Raw genomic sequence first — 22,690 nt, forward strand, 5'->3', positions numbered from 1 at the left:
CTGTTTCCACTCGGCACTGTGGACTTTAGAGCGACCACTTGAGCCTTTAGACCAGGGGTCCCCAAACTACGTCCCGCGGGCCTGATCCGGCCCCCCAGCATCCAAAATCCGGCCCACGGGAAGTCCCAAGTTAAAAAAAAAAAAGTTTTTTTTGTTTTTTTCGTCTTTCCTTTCTAGTCCATTTTCTACCGCTTGTTACTCTCGGTGTCTCCTAGCTGCTCAGGCAAATCATATTGTCTAAAAATGAATTTTCCCATCGATAACGTGACAATGTTAAATGTTGATGAACATCAATGTTAATTGATGTTAAATGACAAAACGGATTATAAAGACAATGTATATATGTGTATATATATATATATATTTATATAAATATACAGCCTGGCCCCCGGCCAAATTTTTTTTAACCCAATGCGGCCCCCGAGTCAAAAACTTTGGGGACCCCTGCTTTAGACAGTACACCCTTCATGTTCAATGTAAATACTGGATCTTAGTTGTTTAGACAGTATTGTGGTTATAAAACTTTAGATTGGGGTATGACGTTTCTAAATGGGGAAAGACATTAATGTCTCATGTTCATGTTAGCATTTATGCTAGCTAGCAAGCTAATGCTAGTCGGTCCATAATTTTATCAACATATGGCTATCAATCGCGGTTTTTTGACTGCTCTAGCAGACCGTAACAATGCATGCATATTGCGATTATTGCAGCTGGAAAAGTTATCGGATTTTTTGAGTATCGTTCGTTTAATTGACTTAATTGACTTTTTGGCCCAGGTCGAGTGAAAATGACTGCTGCACCTACTGATGAAAGAAGATAGGTTCACCAAAGTAGCTGTAATACTTGAGTTTAACGCTAAAAATGGGTCTAAAAGTATAAGAACTAGTCCTACAACTTGAAAACACAACAATGCAGTTCCTAGCTAACTCCACACCACTTGAAAATGTCTTTTCATCGCTTTGTTTTTTTAGTCTCAAACGTAAACATGTGACCGATGTGTTAGCAGGTTGTATCAATAATTAATTAGAATGAGAATTATGTGATCCATTGCACATTCTAAAGAGTCAGGTGTGGAGTGACAACTTTAAGGCCTGTGCCTCGGATTACACTCTTGAAATATTCACACTGAACCTTTGCATAATTTACTTTGCCAACACGGCCAGGAAAAAAAAGCTGGAGCTCAACATAAAACTGCCATATTGCAAACATTTCCAACAACTTGTCTGCGGGGGAAAGTAAGGCTTCAATGCAGTTCTTTAGCTCGGGCGGAACTTGGAAGTGATGCAACGCTGACATGTTTGAGAGCAGCTGTGGCGTTAACGGAGGGCATCTTGCCTTTGTTTAAAAGCAGCTTCCCTGTCATGTGATCCCTGCGTAGAAGAAACAAAAATTCCAGGGTGGCTACTGAAGCCCGGCGCACATGGCTGCCCCTCTTCAACAGATGTTTCTGGTTTAGGCTGCAGTCTCATTCACGTTGCGAGCCTTTTTCTCGCAACAAACAGCAGATAAACACCCCTTTGGTTCTGGTTTTGTTTACAACATATATTTTTAAGGCTTTGTGCACCCACTAGATGCAGTGACTTGACACTATAGGTCTTATTTTGGATAACATTTACTTAATTGTTGACTGAAAGATGCACCAAAACTTGTAGGTCATGGGGTCGACTGTTACTAACGTTAGCCGCTAGCACTAGCCACTAGTTTACATTCGCGGACAACGTCTTTATCTTACGTACCTTGCTGGACCTACATGGTTTGCTTTTTCTTTGCCTTTTTTCCGACCAACAAGGGGTGTAAAGAGAAGAATAACATTAGAAGAGATGACAATGCCCCCAGGAAGTTTAAATGTCCAGTGTTAGATATTATTTTAGTAGGGATTGCTAATGTTAGCGGTTAGCATTAGCAAGTAAGTAACGACTATCCGACATGGAGCATGCTACACACAAAAAAAGAACAGCGTTCCTGAGTATGATAAGAGAAGTCAAGGCAGTGGAGATAACTGTTGCTAATGTTAACATTATCAGCAGGCCACTGCCTTCTACATTAGCCGACAAATTATTCTTCCACTTAACTTGCACACTTTGCGGGATTTTATTTCACCCGTTACATAGATGCTTTGCTTTGTTGCGACTAATAAAGGGTGTTTATAGAAGAAGAATATCATTAGGAGAGAAGACAATGCCACCAGGATGTTAAGGTGTCCAGTGTGGCTAATTGCAACACTGGACACAATGATAGCTGTTAGCATTAGCAAGTAAGAAAAGAAAACCACAACTATCCCACATGGGGCATGCTCATACTTGCCAACCCTCTCGAATTTTCCGGGAGACTCCCGAATTTCAGTGCCTCTCCCGAAAATCTTCCGGGACAACCATTCTCCCGAATTTCTCCCGATTTCCAGCCGGACAACAATATTGGGGGCGTGCCTTAAAGGCACTGCCTTTATATATGTCTCCGTTATCCATAAGTTTATCTATAACCCATAAAGTAGGCAGGCACAGAGCTATTTTTCAGCGTGTGTTTATTCCAGCCGGCACATTAATACACTGACACCCAACATCCGGATTCCCATCATGCATTGCTTCAAAACTATGGCAAGTAGTAATGTCCAAAAACATAACAGAGACGAAGCAGAAGAACGAAGAAGAGACAGTCATGGCGACGACGAGTAAGAAGAAGTACGCTTGCAAGTTCCAACATGATTGGAAACAAGAATTTCAGTTCATCCAGGACAGCTCGAAGGGGAAGGGTTATGCTGCCTGCAAATTTTGTAGATCAGACTTCTCCATTGAACTCTGTGGCCGAATGGATATAGTCACTCATGAACGGTCAGAGAAGCACAAGGCGGCTGCAACGCAGCACCGGTCACAGCCCGGTATTATGCGCCACCTTGCTAAATGGAGACCCGAGGGTGTAACATATGCCGAGACAAAGATGGCTATGCTGATAGCTGCAAGCAACATCCCGTTCTCATTTGCGGATGTTTTCAACAAATCCGTGAAGGATATGTTCCCGAATTCAGAGATCGCTCGCCAGTACTCAAATGGCAGAACAAAGGCTACTCAAATAGTGAAAGGTAAGTGTTTTTTTTTTTTTAAGTAAGCAGCAAGTACAGTACAGTTAGTAGAACAACTGTTTTCATTACTGTGTACTGTACTATATATATATATATATATATATATATATATATATATATATATATATATATATATATATATATATATATATATATATATATATATATATATATAAGAAATACTTGAATTTCAGTGAATTCTAGCTATAAATATAATCCTCGCCCTTAACCCCGCCCCCGCCCACCTCTCACCCGTTGTCGCATATGCGGCATGTTCAGTGAAAGCTGTAACGGTGTTCCTGGTTAGTATCAGCAGCTAGCTACCACCTTTAACAGGGCAACTGCTAACCATAACTGTTATCGTCAGCAAGTAAGAGAGGAACGTGTTTCCTTTTTCTTCGTCCCACATGGGGCATGTTACGTGAAAGCCGTAACAGCGTTTCTGTTTAGCATTAGAAGATAGACATGACCTTTTACATATACTGATGCAATTTTTATTGCGTACCTCACAACACCTCCCTTAGGTAGGCCTCTGTACTTTGGTTTTGTTATACATTTGGCCTCTTTTGCAACCACTAACAGTTGGTTAACTTAAAGGGGTCACATTATAATTTGTTTTTCCTACAATTAAAACACTTCCTGGTGGTCTACATAACATTCGATGGTGGTTCTTTGGTCACCAATTATATACATATATATACATAGATTATATACAGATTATGTTTACGTTTTCAAGCTGCCTTCTGACCGTCTCTTCAGAATACGCCGTTTTGTGGCCGATCTTATTTATGTGCCACCACTTTGACTGCGTGTTCTCCCTGTCATCCATGTTGTAGTTTTAACGACTCCAATGGAGTCTACTGACAGATATAAATTCGAACTATATTCTACTTTGTATTAGAAATGGCAAGAGCGGATGATGCATGTGCATGTACGAGCCAGTCTGCCCCACAACAAGAGGATAGAGAAAAAGAAGGAACATATTGACGACAACGTCCGACTACAATGGCGGACTCGCGTAAAGCTCATCGGGTAAATCTTTACCATGTATGGAGATATCTGCAAACGTCACTAAATTGGGCAAATTCCAAATGCCTTGTTTCCAGGAAGCATGAAGGAAGGCAATTTTGTTTTATAAATATCTCCGCCATGCCTCTATGGTTTGATTTAAACTTTTCGGGACTTATGCAGATCGCAAATACACAACAGGTACCAATAGGTAAGAAAAGTTGGTTTTAGATAAAAGGTCCCCGTTAAGTAAAATCTATAACATACATTTGGAGTATTTCAGGTGAGAAGTAACAGAAGTAAACCTTTATTAAGAAGGAAAAATCGTAATCTAAAGTGTACAAGCTTTAGTATAGCCTGTAGAGGCCCGATGATCTGGAATGAGATTGATATCTCGATAAAATAATTATATTCTTTAAACATTTTTAAAAAGCGTGTCAAGCTAAATTTATTGCAATGTTATGCTTAGTACATGTAGCACACCCCTCATGGTTGAGGAATTTCCATTAGTCGCATAATTCTGGTCTTGACCTCTGTATGTATGAGATTATCGCAGATCTTCAAAATGCAACCTTTTAATCAAATTTGAATAGGATATTGAGACTGATTTGGTGGATTTAAAGATTCCTTTTTTATTTATAAATGAAATTGTAAATGGGTATTTGGTGGGTAGATTTTGAAATGTATTGTATTGTATTGCATTTTGTATATTATTTGATGATGTATATTTTAACTCTGGGTCCCTGTCCATAAACTGTGTGCTTCTAGGGATGACCTTTTTGCAGAACGGACTCTGATATTAACAAAAGAAACAATGATGAAATACAAAACTATGTATGTCTGTAAATAAATAAATAAATAGAATCTGTGGCTGAAGATGCGTTAGCTGTTAACATTGGCATTTTATGTTCAAGTTGAGGAAAGACACATTAATTAGTTCCTCTGAAAATGATTGTTTTGATTGTGTTGTGGAGCTTACTGCAAGAGTATGTATGGATACTAAAGTTACCTCAAAGCGGTCATAATATGATTTTTTTTATACATTTACAACACATAACATAACATGTAATGGTGGTTCTTTGGTCAAAGTTGTGCATAGATTATGTTTTACAGACTATTTTCAATCCACTGTCTGGCAGTCTTACTTACGTGGCTCTTGATGTTCTAGTTTTTAGTGCTTCCATAATGAGTCTACAGACAGATATGAGGTCGAACTATACGCTATTTTGTTTTAGAAATGGCAGCAGCAGAGGATACATGTGCATGTACGAGCCAGTCTGCTCCACAACAAGATATATATATAGAAAAAGAAGGAACATATTGACTACAACATCGGATTACAATAGCGGGCTCGCGCAGAGCTCTTCGGGTAAATCTCTATCATATATGGAGATATCTGCTGACGTCACAATTGGGAAAAAAGTCACAGGTTGTCCAAATTCCAAACGGATCGTTTGGAGGAAGTATGAAGGAAGGCAAGATTATTTTATAAATATCTCCGCAATGCCTCCATGGTTTGATTTCACATTTTTGGGACATGTGCAGATCCCAAATACACAAAATCAGGTACCAATAGGTAAGAAAATTTGGTTTTGCATTACAGGTCTCTTTTAAATGAAAATATTTCATGTTCAGCCTAAAGGCCGTCAGGTCTGGAGATGCCTGTGTGCTTCACATTTGGAAATGAGGTCACGTTTAGGCAACGGAGCGAAGGTGTGTGTGTGATTCCCAAGTTTGATGCTCTATTTAATCAGGATTCCAGCGGACATGGCGGGCGTTCTGGAGGTGGGAAAACACACGGACAGACCCCCACCCCCCCGGCTTGCCTGACCTGATTAGGACAGGGTGGAAGAGATGAAAGGTGACACTGCTTCAAAAAAAAATCATGTTTGTGTGCAGTGGTTTTTCCTCGGTTTCTAATCCGTACAGGACTACATCTTGATCTGACTGTGATGAGATGGTCTGTGACTGACACATACACACAATGGTCCAGCAATGCACTGAAGCTGCGAGTTATGTAAGAGTGAGCACAGAAAGCTGCAGGCCTGAGTGCACATCCTCGATCAGAGCCACCCCAACCCCTCTGCATGTGGCAAGAAAGATTACCTTCTCACACACACACACACACACACACACACACACACACACACACACACACCGCTTGAGGCATACATTTGTTTGTTTTTTTGGTTGCATGCAGAAATGCAGGTATAGAAACCAACAGGTGCCGTTATGTCAATGCAATAACACCAAGAGCGCAGCCTCACCTCCTCCAGCACGTTGACGGTGTTCCTGCAGCTCTGCAGCCGGGTGGTGAAGCTGGAGGTGGTCGGGGAATTGTAATCCTCGGTCGTCTCCGAGAGGAACTCGGACACCGATATTTGATCCGGCATCCTTTGAAACGCAGGATAAAGCCCAGCTGGAGGTTCGAGGAGGGGGTCTCTCAATGGTAGGTGGGGTGTTGGAGGGGGTCAGAGCATGTAAAAGAGACGTCTTGGACGCGGGGTTTTTTCTTCCTTGAGAACGACTAGAGATTATTAGGTCGCTTTTCCCTTTTTTTTGCAATGACTTCACTCTTCCCAGGAGGCCATGGGGGGAATTACCTCGATCTGTGCGGGCAGGCCCTGTCTATCCGTGCAAAAGCAGTGTCTACACGCGACGCATTTAAAAGAAGTGTCACTCTGCGTTTAAGTAAAGCTGGGAGGGAGGATAGCGGATGTCCACATTATGCGCTGCAGATGTTATAAGAAGCCGCTTAGTTGTGCGAACCGTCCTGGCTTCCGTTTTAGGATTTATCGTGCTCCATGGCGCGCCGATGTCATCTCCAAAAGCAGCGGGCCTTGATGCTCCCTTCTTCGGCTCCTATTTGGTTGGGGTTGTTTTTTTTGCGTGTGTGGGGGGGTGATAAAGGTCTGCCGCAGACTCATCCACCGCCACTCTCTCCTGCTCCGCAAAGCACAAGCTGCTCTGAGGGAGAGAGAGGGAGAGAGAAAGATGACCAAACGAAGTCAGCCACACCGCACAAGCTTGCTGTTTCCTGCTGAGGGGTTTCAAAATAAAAACCACGCCCCTCGGCGCTATTACAAAGCACACACGTCGAGCTACAACGAAACGACAGCAAAGAGGACGTCGCATGTCGTATGTTGTACGTCATTCATGCAGACAGTACCACCACACGGTTTTTGATATTATTTACAGTGAAGTGTTATTCTGGAAGTCGTAACATAAATCCCCAATAGCTCATGGTTATTAGCAGGCGCTTGACAAATATCCCCTTGCCACCCATCTCGTTTAGCTGCGCATGCGTCATGTGACTGCAGTGAATTCTGTTCATCCTGTCATTGAAAACAAATATGCTTTGTTTACGATTACTTTTAGAGACAACGAGCAAGATACCCTCTATCTTGTATCACAATATCCGTTCTTTGTGTTTATATAAGGGAGTCTGCTTAAAATGACTCTAATGCTGAAAAGCCTTTTTATCTACTCCAGACGTTAAAACACGTTCGTCGGACAGTTAAGTCATCGAAAAGAATGCAAACGAGCATGCAAACGCGCGCCTGGATTACCAAACACTGTAGAAATATTTGTTTTTTCTCCACCGCTATCTCATTTGACTTAGAAAAGAGTGTGAACCAAAAACATACACAAAGGCGCCACCTTCTGGTTTAACTGGTAGTGTTTCTTTATTTGAAGTGTATTTTCCATCATTGGAGTGCAATTCAAACAAGTTGAGCAACAACCCTAATATTACTTTTTCACTCATTAGTTTGAACAAATAATGACTCACGGCATGTATTCGCCGCCAGTTTGCTATAAATAGGGAACGTTTGTGGGCTACCGTACTTGTGTATGAGTTAGTTTAGCAAAAAAAATGTAAGCGACGTGGTCATTTATGTTTAATTCGCTTGCATACTAAAAGCAGACCAAGCCTTGTCAAACTGTGCCAATATGGCGTTTGGTTTTCATCAGCTTTTATTTCTAACTAGATGAATTCATGATCATGAACTGTACATATATGCAGTATAAAATATAGATTAAGTGAAATATGTCAGTATATATTTTTTCAAGGTTCAATGAAACAGGTAACATACCAAATATCGATGTTTTTTCGTCGCTTTGCCGCACCCACGCTTTTACATTGAAAGCGACGACAGGAAGTGACGTCACCGCTACTTTGCTATCCCTGCTGTTAGCTGTTAGCTCTATAGCTCACATTATAACTAAGCCGAGTTAAAGCTAGAACTACTTGTTTCTTTTAAAACGACTCCGATACACTGTTTTTTTTAAGTAGGTTACATTTTCCTGGGATACAGTTACCACGTTTCTTCGGTAAACAAACGCCTGTCATTAAACTTTTGATTTGGGAGAAGAAATAAACAATATGGCTGAAGGATCCTCAGGTAACCTAATATATTGTGTAATTATGTAACATCAAGTTAACGTCGTTCAATGTGTTCTGTCTTGTTAGCTGCATTATTCATCGACATTTAGGCTACAATAACAGCGTTTGTGTAACAATATTGCTAGCATAGCGTATCAGAGTAACCAGCTAGCTTATGTGACACAAATGTTAACGGTGAACTTTGACCCGTACCACCAGAAATCATGTGGTCTCGTAAAGACGATTCCAGTGATATAAGTATCATTTTCCTGTGATAAATATTACACACGATTATGGACTTTTGAAAACCGGTGAAAATGCACTAATTTCCGGTCAACTTCTTCAATACAAAGTACATGGGGCTCAATATTTTAGGTGTGACTTTTTAGTTAAAAATGTCCTAACTTTCTTAGTATTTAGAAAAAAATGTTGTTATTGGAAAGCTTGCTAAACAAAGAAACGGAAAAATTAGTTTTTACAGTTATGGTGTATTTTTTATTTATTACATTAATGAAATTGAGGGCAGCACGGTGGTACAGGGGTTAGTGAATGTGCCTCACAATACGAAGGTCCTGGGTTCGATCCTGGGCTCGGGAACTTCTGTGGAGTTTGCATGTTCTCCCCGTGACTGCGTGGGTTCCGTGGGTTCCCTGGGTACTCTGGCTTCCTCCCACCTCCAAAAACATGCACCAGGGGATAGGTTGATTGGCAACACTAAATTGGCCCTAGTGTGTGAAGGTGAGTGTGATTGTTGTCTGTCTATCTGTGTTGGCCCTGCGATGAGGTGGCGACTTGTCCAGGGTGTAGCCTGCCTACCGCCCGCATGCAGCTGACATAGGCTCCAGCACCCCCCGCGATCTGTAAGGGACAAGCGATAGAAAATGGATGGATGGATGGACGGACATTCATGAAATTAGCTTTGGAAGTGAAGGACAATTTGAGTAAACATGGCTGGTCAGACTTGACTTGTGAGTCACCAAACAAACGACCAGGCACTTGTGGGGTCCAAAAAAATCAGTGTGCGAATCGATCAATTGAAAAGATATTTGGCAGATTCACAAAAAAACGTATTACTTGTTATAATAGGGATTTACTCACCGTAGATTTGTTGTATGGGAGTTTTGTTGAGTGTGAATTTACCAAATTTTGTCATAGCTTTGTGGCGCTTGTACTTGTCCAATCTGAAAATTTAGATATTCTGGATGAACTTGGATATTTGTAAGTCATGAGTATTTGTGTATAGTGTATTGTGGTTATAGAAAACAGCAGTAAGATCGCTACTCACGATGGCGCGATCAATTGTGAAACGCTCTGAGTGACCCACTGCGGAGAGCCAGCCAGCAGGAAATACACACATACCTAATACATGAGATATGATACTTTAGTGTACAGCTGAAAAGCTCGCTACTGTACGAGTTCATTTTTCTATTGAATCCTAATACTATTACATTTGTTCATGCTTTTTGTGTTCACAATACTTAACACTATAAATGTCTTTGTAGAGCTGCCCGACCTCAATCCAGAGGGCTCGGCACATAAAAAGTCAAACCACTACAAATCCAGACGGGGTCAGCCCAGACACATCAATGACCGACCCTTCAGTGGCCCCTCACAACAATACGGACATCCTCCATTCGGCCACCTTAATAGTTCACAGCACCCCGACAATCCTCCCTACCAGAGCGAGTCAGGTGGCAGGAGGCGAGGTAGAGGGCGCAAGGATGGATTTCGAGGTGCAGACGAGAATTTTCATGGGTCACGATGGCAAAGACCACCAAGTGATTATGGTGGCCGCGGCCGAGGTTTTGGTGGCCATCAGTCAGATAATGGAGCCGGGTCAAACTGGCGGGAGAGACAGCAGATGCAAGATGACGACATAAGAAAAAACCAAGAAAGCGCTCTGAATCGGAGAAGGACCAGTCCGGACTCCCAAAGAGATTTTCGGAGTCAAGGAAAACATCCTGAACAGAAACGACGACAAGGGCCAATCAAGCCGCCACCACAGGAAGCGCGAGGTGCAGACGGGGGTGCCACTTGCCATGACAACCATGGCAGGCGACACCCAGGGCTCCATCACAGAGGGCAAAGGATACCACAGAACCACAGGAGGAACTTGGACAAGATGCCAAAGAGCAATGAGACTCAGACAGGTACACCATTTTGTACATACAAATGGATGCATATTGGAGGTTATTGAGCATCTTCCCTGCACAGGTTGTCTGATCGAACAGCTGTCAGAGGAGAAGTACGAGTGCATGGTGTGCTGCGAGGTGATCCGACTCATGGCTCCCGTTTGGAGCTGCCAGAGCTGCTTCCACGTCTTTCACCTGAACTGCATCAAGAAATGGGCCCGATCCCCCGCCTCACAGGCAGATGGTTAGAACCTTACTGTATATTATGTCAACATGTGTCCAAAAGTTAATGTTGCCTTTGTGTACCGTACCATTAGCTCGAGAAACAGGATTTTTTGTTTTACTTCTGATGATCGCTATTGCTTGTATTCCGACAAGTAATTTCTTCCCGTAAGTGAAAACCAGTGGTGGTCAACCAAGCTAAGATGGCGTGCACTATCTGAATACACAAGATGCCTATATATTCCTCCAGAAAGCAGATATCTACAAAAAATGCAACTTAATTTAATGGAATAGATCCCTATACTATATCCAAAAAAAAGATTTTCCTTGTGTTAAAAGATTATTTGTCGATGGAGTTCCCAAACATGTCAAACTTTCTTGTGCTCCAGACATATTACACATGACAAAACAGATGAAAACTTGGAAAAGCATGGAGGTTTACAAGTGTTTTGTATGTGGCTGGGTCAAGGACATATCAAGACTCTCCTGGATAAATCATGTATCATTTTTACTCGGGTTAGGTTGCATTTCATGATTTTACTTGGTATTTACCGGTACTGGCATGTTGGTTGCCTCCCTTTTGTGTTGCACGGGCCGTTTACAAGTGTTTTTCCCCATCTTTATCAAATAATAATAGATGTCAACGTTGTATGTGCTCAAAGCTTCATTTATGATCGTTGCCTTTGGTAAAAGCTTAACTCTTATAGGTGTTGCTCACATTTGATTTCTTAGACTTGCCGAGTTGGTGTTTTATAGAACACTTGTAGCAAAAATGCGTTTAAGAAACACAAATTATATCAAGATAATACTTAAATGAAAAACACTGTACATTAAAAGTATATCAAACAAACCTTTAACAGAGTGGTCACTGCAAACTTGTGCGTTCTTCGGTACTGCTCCCTCTTCACCCTTGCTCCTGATGGGTGCTGGTTAGCGCCTTGCATGGCAGCTCCCTCCATCAGTGTGTGAATGTGTGTGTGAATGGGTAAATGTGGAAGTAGTGTCAAAGCGCTTTGAGTACCTTGAAGGTAGAAAAGCGCTATACAAGTACAACCCATTTGTACTGGAGTGTGTGGTACTTTTATCGTCTACAGTCATAAAATCTTCCACTCTTCCGCCATTGTTGATTACCTCTCTAAAGAAAAATGTTTCTTTTTCGTGATTTAAACGGTTCGTACAGCCGAAAACAACGCAAGCACATGCGAAGGGCATTTTCCTTCGCGAAAGGCTAAATAGTGCCTTGTACAAAATGAGAACAGAGCTAGCTTGACCACCACGTCTATTCACTGAGCGGGATGTGATGTCATTTTAAATCCAATAAATTTGTAATTTTAGAAAAATAAAATTAATGTATTTATAGAGCACCATCTGCAAGCAGTATATAACTTTTGGGTAGAGGTGTCCAAACTTTCTACCAAAGGACGCTCAATAATAAAAAAAAATATGAGAGGGAAGCTTTGTTATCAGGTTGTCAGTGTAATATTTTTATGTCACTTATTTATTTTTATTATTAGATATTAGCATTGTCTTTATAGTGAGTATTTTTGCTGTTTTTATTGCTCACAAGCTCCATTTAGGACTCCCCTGTTTTAAAGGTTTTTTCAACAGCAAAATGCACTGCTTTTATTGCCTTTATTACCGTAGTTTTTTTAATTACTGTTTGTTTTTTCCCCTATTTTCTTTTAGAATCAGCTGACGGTTGGCGTTGTCCCGCATGTCAGAATGTTGCTCTCAAACACCCAACCTCCTACACCTGTTTCTGTGGTGAGGTGTCTTCTTTTCGAATTAGGTGTGACATCCCAAGCCTTGTGTGAGAAATGTTATCTTATAAGTTTACCGCTCTGTTCTGGCAGGAAAAGTGACAAACCCCGAGTGGCAGCGCAGTGAGATTCCTCACAGCTGTGGCGACATGTGCGGCAAGAAGAGAAGTGGAGCGGACTGCCACCACCCCTGTAACATGTGAGGTTAAGCAAGACTTTCCTTTTTTTTTTAATACAGATCAATAAAAATGTCATCCTCCATGTCCCCTTCAGCTTGTGTCACCCAGGACCTTGTCCTCAGTGTCCAGCTTTTGTGACCAAATCCTGCGTGTGTGGAAGAACCAGGTAGCCCTCCCACGTTGTCTCTTCTTTCCTGGGTTTTGACACCGTAATAACGGCTGCACCGTCTCGTCCCAGTCAGCCGATGCGCTGTGGACAGGCTTCCCTCTTGCACTGTGACAAGGTGTGTGGCGCTGTGCTCAACTGCGGCCAACACACGTGTACTCAGGTGTGCCACTCCGAGCCCTGTCAGCCCTGCCAGCTGCAAGTCGAGCAAGGTGACTCTTTGTCTTTGTTTTTCTTCTCTTTATGTCACTGAAATATATTGTACCTCCAGTCTGCTACTGCGGAGTCACGCCTCGTGAAGTCCTGTGCGGCACGGATGAAGACAAGTTTGACGGTTCAGGGCATTTCTCCTGTCAGAAAACATGTGCAAAGTAAGTTTTATTTTCATATATGATTTATTTAGAATTTTACATTTTTACAACAACACATTCAACAGTATACATTGAAATGTTGGCAATGTAAAGGCCCACAAAACAGGGGGACGGAGACAAACAACAACAAGACATATTTAAATAAGACAAATATCAATAATTAGAAGAAGAAAAAATATATATATATATACCGGTATATATATATACTGTGTGTGTATATACACACATACACGAATAAAGTTAAGTATTATGAAAAAAAAAAAGCCAGAAGATATATATATGTACATACATACATACATACATACATATATATATAAACTCCAAGGGAAAAAACAACTACTAAAGTAATAATACAATTAAATTAGTGAGCGCCACTAACATGCGCAAGGTAAGTTTTATGACGGCTGCTTCGTTACTTATTTCCATTCCTGTCTTGACACTGCCCGCCTCTGCCAGGGTGTTGGACTGTGAAGCTCATCAGTGCCAGCAGTTGTGCCACCAAGGCTTGTGCCCACCATGTCCTCGCTCGCCCAGCACAGTGAAGACTTGCCCCTGCGACCAGACTCAGCTGACCAAACTCCTGGAGCTGGGCTACTCTGAGCGACAGAGCTGCACAGACCCTATCCCCTCCTGCGGGAAGACGTGCACCAAACCTTTGGCCTGTGGCTCCAATGGTAGGCATTAGAACGTGTCTGCCGTAGAGGAAGCTGTTGTCGCTCCGTAAATACTTCAGTCATTTCCAAGAGAAATACACAGCTCCAGCAGCGTTATTAATGCACTGCACTTTTTTTTATTGCCTATCATTTGCAATCCATATTTAAGACAAGCACGCATGTTTTTCTTTGTTTATGCATTCTAATTCGTAAAATAGGGAAAATATGAGGTGGCTAACAATGAAGCTAATGGGAGTAGACCATTGCGCCCATAAAGCCCTCTAAAAAAAACATCCAAAATCAGCCAACAATACTCCATTTACATCTTGTGACCTGAATATTAACCAAGTATTAGCAATATTGTTATCATAAGCGCCAATGCAGACAAACTACATTTAGTGGCACTGTGATTACAGAGCGCTAACTAGCTTGTGATGCTATATTGGTATACTGAGCTGCTGCATTGCGAAAGAGTTGGTGAAAGTTCATTCTAGTTTAAAAACCATGCCTCTTGTATAGTAGAAGGATGTGGCAATGAAGTGAGAAGTTGGTCAACTTTGACACTGAAGTTGGACCCGAAGACTCAAAAAAACCATTCGTTTGCAACTATCTTTTTATTATTTTTTTTTTTACTTGCGGGAGGATTCAGATTAATTATTCATCCAAAGGGTATATACATCCTATCAGTCTTCATCCCAGTGGGAGCAGACATTGTACAGTAAGGGACCATTTTATTATGATCGTAGTTTGTATATCTTGTTTATCACTTAGCGATTCTGCTACATGATAGTGTTTTACTAAAGCTAGATCTGTTTAGCACAGAGCTGCTAAAACTGGTACTTCATTCTCTGTATATTCAGGTTTTATTTATGAGTTAGAATGCATAAACGTAGAAAAACATGTTCTTGTCTCACATATGGACTGTGAATGATAGGCAACATTAAAAAAAGGGCATTTCCCCTTTAAATAAAGCTACAATGACAGGCATGCAAAGGTAAATAAAACATTTGAATTATTTAAAAATATTACATGATTAAAAACAAAAATGGAGTAACAGTCTGTGCAATAACCATGAAAGAAAATAAGAAGAACAGTTAAGAGTACGCTACAGTGTAAACATTATCAAGACATGCTTCAGGGTACTCGTGGGGTCTTCAAAAGTCTGAAATCCAATTAGAATTTAAGGCTTTAAAATGTCTTAACTCTATTAAAATTTGATAGTAAGTCTTGAATATGTTTTGAAAAAATAAAATACCAATATGTTGGGTCTGGAGGACTTGGATGTGGAGCTATCGTGGCGGGCACCCTTTGTAAACATTGCAGTAAAAGTGAAAGGAACGATCATGAAAAAGTAATAAATCCGGGACAAGTCTTTGTCAAAAGATGCCAAAACACCACAAACACCTGCTCATGTACAGTTTTGTCAATGTGGATGTGAAATGGATCTTAACGCTTTTCATTATGGTTTTAAAAAAGTTCTCAATTTGACCTGTGTAAACCTGCAGAGACCTTGATACTCGAATTGTTACCGTCACCAAAGGGGTCATATTTGCTTTGCTGTTGTTTCTTAGTGAGCATGATTGCACTAAAGTTAATTAATTGATTTTGTAGCGAGGTGGTGTATTAGCTTTTTGTGACAACCCAAGATTTATTTTCCTCACATCACTTAATAAGCATGTATGATTTCAGACACTATTCATCTGTGTGACAAGTTGTGCCACGAGGGCGCCTGTGGTCCATGCTCCTTGACTTCAAACATTAGGTGTAGATGTGCTTTTAAGACCAAGGTGGGTTGCAGTGTTTAAGTCACAATGTTACTGTATGTTCAGTTAGCACAGTTCAAGTTATGTTTATGTTCCAGGAGGTGCCATGTGCTACAATCCAAAAAGAGGGTGAGATCCTTACTTTACTCGCCTGGTGATTAGTTTGTGTCCGAATAAATGATAAATCCTGCCTCTTTTACTTTCAGAGGAGCTGGTCTTCACCTGTGAGAAGCGCTGCAGCAAGAAACGCTCCTGCGGGCGACACAAGTGCGGCGAGCTGTGCTGTGTGGTGCGTTCTTATCATAAGACCATGCAGTCAAAGGAAGGGAAGCAATCTTTATTTTCTGTCAAATCCCCATAGAGTGTGGAGCACAAGTGTCCGCTTATCTGTGGCTATAAGCTCAACTGTGGCCTACACCGCTGCCAGGAGCCCTGTCACCGTGGCAACTGTGAGCCCTGCTGGCAGGCCAGTGAGTCACAAACTAATTTTCTTCAAGTTAATTTGAGGGTCAGCGTCAGTTTTATTTAGTCTGGATGTAACCATCCTTCACCTTGTGTAGGTTTTGAAGAGCTGGCGTGTCACTGCGGGCTGTCTGTGTTGTACCCGCCCATCCCGTGCGGCACCAGCCCACCCGAGTGCAAGAACATGTGCACTAGAAGACACGAATGTGACCACCCAGGTAGGAAGCAGGTGACAAAGCGGCGACAAGAGTCCATTCCTGATATGTTGTGTTGTATTTGTTAGTCTACCACAACTGCCACAACGAGGATAAGTGTCCCCCCTGCACGTACCTCACCCAGAAGTGGTGCATGGGAAAACATGAGGTGACACCTTCTTGCCTTGCATTCTACATATTTTGAATTTTGGCAACTTTTTTTCTTCTTCTTTTTGGCCTTCAGCAACGCAGCAACATCCCTTGTCACCTGCAAGACATCTCTTGCGGCCTCACATGCGATAAAGCGCTTCCCTGTGAGATGCATCGCTGCAAGAGAATCTGCCACAGGGGCGACTGCTTGGCGGGCGGCAGATGCAAGCAGCCGTGCACGCTGCCACGCAACAACTGCGGCCATGCGTGTGCCGCTCCCTGCCATACCGGTGCCGAATGCCCGCAAACTACCTGTAACGCTAAGGTGGACACGGTTGCTTTTTCTTACCTTTTTGACTCAATCGATAAAAACAATAATTTTCCATGCACGTCTCAGGTGGCGCTGCAGTGCGATTGCGGTCGAAGGAAAGAAACGGTGCCATGCACTGAGGCTACAAATTCATACCAAAGGTCAGTTTTGTGCCTCACACTGCACTTTTTTATGCCCAACCTTCCAGATGTCCATAAAAGGCAACTATTTCATGTAAATTCGAAATAGGCACTAATTTATTGCATTTACCCAACACGTATACTGTAACAATTAGACATTTTTTTCCAGGGAGGTAAAAACAGATAAGCAGTATTGGTAATAACAGTGTTAGAGTATGACAGTGTTACTAGCGGCGTTATTTTTTTCAGCAACGAGTACCGGTAATCTAATTAATTACTGTTACCATCATTGCAACATTGTTGCCGTTACTGAGAATTTGAAGTGGCTCATTACTGCTGTTTGGTTGAATGAAGCGCAAGGTGTCAGGTTTCAGCTGCATGCAGATAGAAGGGGTGGGTATGATGTCACTGTTGTAAATGCGCTGATGATTGGCTGGGTGGGCGGATCATGCCCTGCTCACGCTGTCTCACTGCACGCTCTGACTGGCATGCAACAAGACCACTTCGCTCCGGCTGCCAGAGCCAGGGAAATTCAAAGGTAGCGTTCTCAAACTGCAAGTACCATCACTACTTCACGCTCATTAAAAGTAAAGGCAAGAATGTTTATATGACATGCACAGTATGTCCTGGAGAAAAGCGTTCATCCACGTCTGCTTCAAGCAACTCGAATCGTACCTCACATCAACACATGCTGACATGACACTTGTTGCTGCTGCTAACACAACTCCAAGCACAAATGCAGCCAATTGTTTTCATCAGCTTCATCACATTTTGGAATTTGGATTAACATGCTTAACCATTAACAGGTGATTACTCGTTTGCATAATTAAAATGTGCTGAAGAAAAGACCCCAATATTTGTAGACAAATGCAATTTTATTGTCAGAATGTCATCCAAGAACGTTTTTAAACGTTTTACTTGAATGCATGTCATTTATTTGCACCAAACTTGCTAACAGTTTTATCTTAAGTTCTTTTAGGCTGTATTTTGCTATACAGATGAAGACCTAAAGGCCAAATGTTCTTTTGTATCTTTTTACCAAAGTCAAAATTTTTGGTAAAGTATTGGGTTTTGTACTTTCAACATTTAATGTTGTTACTTTTTATACATTTTTATGTTTATGCATATCATATGGCACACTGCAATCTATTGAGTTTGGATAAATGCCAAATATAAAATACTGTATATAGTGTTTTTATTATTCAATCAGTTAATATAATCATCTTTTACATTAAAGATGTTATTGAACGTAATGTCGTATAAAATAACGAAAAGAAAAATAACGTCTTTGCAAAGTAACTAATTACTCTTACAATGAGTTGACTAAGTTACTCACTCAATTACTTTTTGGTAGAAGTACTTTGTAACTAACCAATTACTTTTTTAAGGTAAGATGACCAACACTGCAGATAAGCACCAAAAAATGTGCTCAATAGACGGTTTCTTAACAAAACTAAAGTAGCAGTTATTTTTATTTATTTATTTTGAACACAACAATATAAAACATTTTCAATTGAGATACATTTAATATAAAAAATAATACTACTGACATAATGGTGCTATCTAAAAAATATAAATAAGTAAATTATATTAAAAAAAAATAACACAACGAATGTGTCCAAAATGGATTGTATCCTGCCACATTACTCAGTTTACGGTTTTCTTAATTCCACAAATGTTTACCTTTTTCATTATACATGATAGTCTAATTTGTAATTAAACTACTAGTACAGTATACATAATCACCTCACACCTAACTATATTCTGTATATTGTTATAGGATCCCGGTCTCCATGTTGTTACACCTATCAAAAAAAAGATTTATTTTGAAATGTTAGATTTCCTCATCTAATTGAGTCAATAATTGAGCCTTCAGCCAACATTTGGTCAAGTGCGTCAACTGTAATAATATAAACCGATGCTCATGACCAAATTCCTTATAAATAAATGCTAAATAAGGATATCTGTTAAACGTACTTGCCTCATAAAATCCTGTTTACAACCTTGTAACATGTTCTGTGTTGCAGGTACGCCGCCATCGCCATGGCCAAAAAACTGTCAGACATGCAGCTTGGCGACTCGATGGACATCGGCCCACTTCTTGCTAAGAAAGATCTTAAACAGACCAAGTACTAAAAGTTTGACTGTAATTGTGTTATTTTTTTAGCACTGTAATAGTTTTGTAATATTTACCAGGCTTCAATGTGACGAGGAGTGCGCCGCTGTGGAAAGGAACAAGCGCCTGGCCGAGGCCTTACAGATAGACCCCTCCTCTGACCCTTTCAACATGCGCTCCACCTCTGTGTACAGCAATAGCCTAAAAGAGGATGCCAGGTGTGTGTGCTGTGCACTCTTCCCAGTAGTGCACACATGTTCAGATCACACTAAAAAGTTAAGTTTGTTTTTCAGAAAAGACGGAAAATTTGTCTCAAACGTGGAAGAGGCGATAAAGAATCTTGTTGATCTTGTTTCTAAGGTGAGTGTGGTTGGACAGTACATAGAGGATCAAACTTCCCCTAGTGGCTGAATGTGGAACCTACTACAGTGGAACCTCGATTTACAAACTTAATTGGTTATGGAATCAAAAAGTTTGTATAGTAAAGCAAATTTCTCCATAAGAAAGAATGTAAATATGAATAATGGGTTCCAGCCTGAACAAAAGTCCATATTTCATTGAAGGTTTGTTCTCAATTCGCTGTGAAGCACTTTGAGTGTCTAGAAAAGCGCTATATAAATATAATCCATCATTATTATTATCCATCCATCCATTTTCAATTATTATTATTATTACTATTACTCTGAGCAAAATATAAAGTGCTATCCAGTACTGTATATATAACAAACATAACAAAGGGGGATGGATCAACTTTCTCTTTATTAACAAGACAAAACAACAACTACAACAAGCACACACAGAAGTGACTTTGGTGCCCTCACAATGATCAGAAATCACAAAATACTTAAATTTAACAGCAATGTTGCTACAATAATAAACATTTTTAAAAGGTCAAATCCACTTACATCAACATTCGCACAGGAAGAGCTGACAAGAAAGAAGTAGACAGAGGGAGAGAAGGCAGGGATTGGGGGGAGGGGCCGTGGGTGTCTTTTTGTGTACGCTTGAAAGAGGCGCTGCTGAACGAGAGTAGCTCTTCTCCTCCGCTTTGAAATAAGTCTGCATTGGCATATTCTTCCAGAAAAGTCTGGTCTCATGACAATTAAAACATACGTACGAAACCTGCCTTGTCGATTCATCCACACGTGTGTGTGTGCCATTAATGTACTCCTTGTAAAATACCGTATTTTTCAGACTGTAAGTCGCAGTTTTTTTCATAGTTTGGCCGGGGGTGCGACTTATACTCAGGAGCGACTTATGCGTGAAATTATTTACACATTACCGTAAAATATCAAATAATATTATTTAGCTCATTCACGTAAGAGACTAGACGTATAAGATTTCATGGGATTTAGCGATTAGAAGTGACAGATTGTTTGGTAAACGTATAGCATGTTCTATATGTTATAGTTATTTGAATGACTTTTACCATAATATGTTACGTTAACATACCAGGCACGTTCTCAGTTGGTTATTTATGCGTCATATAACGTACACTTGTTCAGCCTGTTGTTCATTATTCTTCATTTATTTTAAATTGCCTTTCAAATGTCTATTCTTGGTGTTGGGTTTTATCAAATACATTTCACCCAAAACTGCGACTTATACTCCAGTGCAACTTATATGTTTTTTTCCTTCTTTATTATGCATTTTCGGCCGGAGCGGCTTATAGTCCGAAAAATACGGTAGTTTTTTGTTTTTTTTCTTTAACTCCACTGCGTTTCCCTCCTTCTTTTCATACTTGTGTGTTTTTCTTTTTAAGACTCACATTGAGTTAGCAAAATGGACAAACCTCACGCTGAAGCACTGAGAAGTGACTACTGTAGTAGTGTACTGCGCAGCAAGTGACGTGGAGGGCTCTGTCTCCACACAAATGCTGCGCCCTGCTTTTTCTCTGCAGGCGGGATACAAAATTAATGAATGAATGAAGAATTCAAAGGCAGAGACATGGTTGGCACACGGAAGCATACTTGACTCGAGCTAAAAGTTTGTAAATCAAAGTTTGCAAATAGAGGGGTTAGTAAATCGAGGTTTCACTGTTATGCTACCATATTAAGACACATACATGTTGACTAGTAAAACAATGTTATTTTATTTTATTTTTTTACTAAAATACATGAAGTCCATGCTCTGTTTTGTTATTCAAGTGCTGAACGTGAGACAATAAAACCATGACGTAAATGTTTAATTCTTCTCCCACAATCTCCATAATTATCAGTATTTCAGAACCTTGTCAGTCGTGGTTGGAACCTTCACTGGTTTGTGAAAAGCCTCTTTATTATCTTGACTAAATTAGTAGGTTCTCTCATGGGCCGGTATTCTATTTTTTTTCGGCTGACTAGTTTGACGCACAATAAAGTTGCTGGTGGATCCTTTATCATATTCTGTCTCAAGTTCATTGTAATATTTTGATGAATGTGTGTTCTGCAGGGTAAGCAGCCAAAGAGGAGCCACTGCTTCCAGCCCATGAACAGAGAACGTCGTAGGATCGTCCATGAGCTGGCCGAGGTCTACTCCGTGGAGAGCGTAAGCTACGACAGCGAGCCCAAACGCAATGTGGTCATCACGGCGCACAAGTAAGCTCTGTGGTGGCGTATGTGTCCCCAGTCAGAGTGACACATTCTTGAAGACGTTCTGTGTCTTCTAAGGGGGAAGTCAATCTGCCCGAAATCCACTTTGACCTCGCTGATCGAGCGAGAGACAACCATTCGGTCTCCTGTGCCCATTGCTCATATCAAACAGTCCAGCAGCAGGTCCGTCTTCTTCTATATAAAATACAACCCCTGTTTTTATTCTTCACTCATTTCACAATTGTCTTCACAGGGTCTCCAGCGCCACCACCTGGTCCAAGCTGGTTAAAGAAGAACCGGTAATAGATTATTTTGATGTCCAGGACTAAAAAAAACAACAACAAAAAGTTAAAGTGATCCACTTGAAAATGATTAAAATGAGACATTGTTTTTGGGTTAAGCATGAATCCTGAATCAAGTCAAGACACAGATTGTAAAACTTCTTGTATGCAAGCACTTCCTGAGAAGAGCCACCGTTAATAAATATGCGAGTTAAACAAAAAGACACCTTTTGTCATTCATGCAGTCCATTGGCTCCAACAAGAAACATTACTCCATCTTCCACATGTATCACTACCTTTTTGGGGTATTTCTGGCTGCTTTCACTTCAACTTTATGTGCCTGAATAGCTTTGAGTGGGAGGACCGCAGTGGGCTGCCCTATGTGTTTACTCACACAGAGACTTTTATCATCTACAGTCAATTCCTGTATCACTTTCCCTCGCTGATATATATTTTTTAGAAAGTCGACTAAAGGCATCAAACTATACCCTAACTGTATGCTCCAATTAACGGCTAACCTTCCTGTAGTCGCCAAAAAGCTAGTCACAACATAGAGCTGGGTCAAAAAACATTGGCATTAACTGTTGTAGGCAACCTCCTGATGTATTTTTTTAACAAGCTGCATTTGAAGTATGATTGGTCTGCATGTGCTTTAAATATGTTGCTATTCAGCTGTTGGTGTGAAACTCAAAGGTGGTTGGTATTTTAATTGGAAAAATGTTTTAAGGCAGAACTAAATGTGAAAGTTTAACT

General features: G+C 40.8%; 2 protein-coding genes across 6 annotated transcripts in view; one reads left to right on the forward strand and one right to left on the reverse strand.

Annotated features, from left to right (window-relative positions):
• The window catches only part of asap1b (ArfGAP with SH3 domain, ankyrin repeat and PH domain 1b), a 97,662-nt gene extending 89,365 nt beyond the window's left edge, over positions 1 to 8,297 (reverse strand). For 2 of the 5 annotated variants that reach the window (XM_061965307.2, XM_061965306.2), the window contains exons 1-2: positions 8,179 to 8,297; positions 6,352 to 7,051 (exon numbers count right to left, since the gene is read on the reverse strand). In XM_061965307.2, coding sequence (XP_061821291.1) covers positions 6,352 to 6,477 — 126 coding nt within the window. In that variant the 5' untranslated portion in view covers positions 6,478 to 7,051; positions 8,179 to 8,297. Of the gene's footprint in view, positions 1 to 6,351; positions 7,082 to 8,178 lie in introns of those variants that run through there. The other 3 variants (XM_061965309.2, XM_061965308.2, XM_072913510.1) reach the window with 2 other exon arrangements.
• nfx1 (nuclear transcription factor, X-box binding 1) lies at positions 8,223 to 22,543 on the forward strand. The gene is made up of 23 exons (XM_061965311.2): positions 8,223 to 8,487; positions 9,971 to 10,618; positions 10,683 to 10,844; positions 12,509 to 12,586; positions 12,676 to 12,781; positions 12,856 to 12,927; positions 13,000 to 13,139; positions 13,199 to 13,298; positions 13,755 to 13,972; positions 15,641 to 15,738; positions 15,813 to 15,843; positions 15,921 to 16,003; positions 16,076 to 16,184; positions 16,275 to 16,394; positions 16,460 to 16,539; positions 16,615 to 16,845; positions 16,918 to 16,991; positions 18,998 to 19,099; positions 19,167 to 19,304; positions 19,380 to 19,446; positions 21,517 to 21,662; positions 21,735 to 21,839; positions 21,910 to 22,543. Exons 1-23 carry the CDS (start codon positions 8,469 to 8,471, stop codon positions 21,983 to 21,985), a joined length of 3,003 nt encoding a protein of 1,000 aa, XP_061821295.1. The 5' UTR covers positions 8,223 to 8,468; the 3' UTR covers positions 21,986 to 22,543.
• Positions 22,544 to 22,690: the final 147 nt, after the last annotated feature.

This window comes from Nerophis lumbriciformis, linkage group LG07, assembly GCF_033978685.3.
Source record: "Nerophis lumbriciformis linkage group LG07, RoL_Nlum_v2.1, whole genome shotgun sequence".
Taxonomy (NCBI): domain Eukaryota; kingdom Metazoa; phylum Chordata; class Actinopteri; order Syngnathiformes; family Syngnathidae; genus Nerophis; species Nerophis lumbriciformis.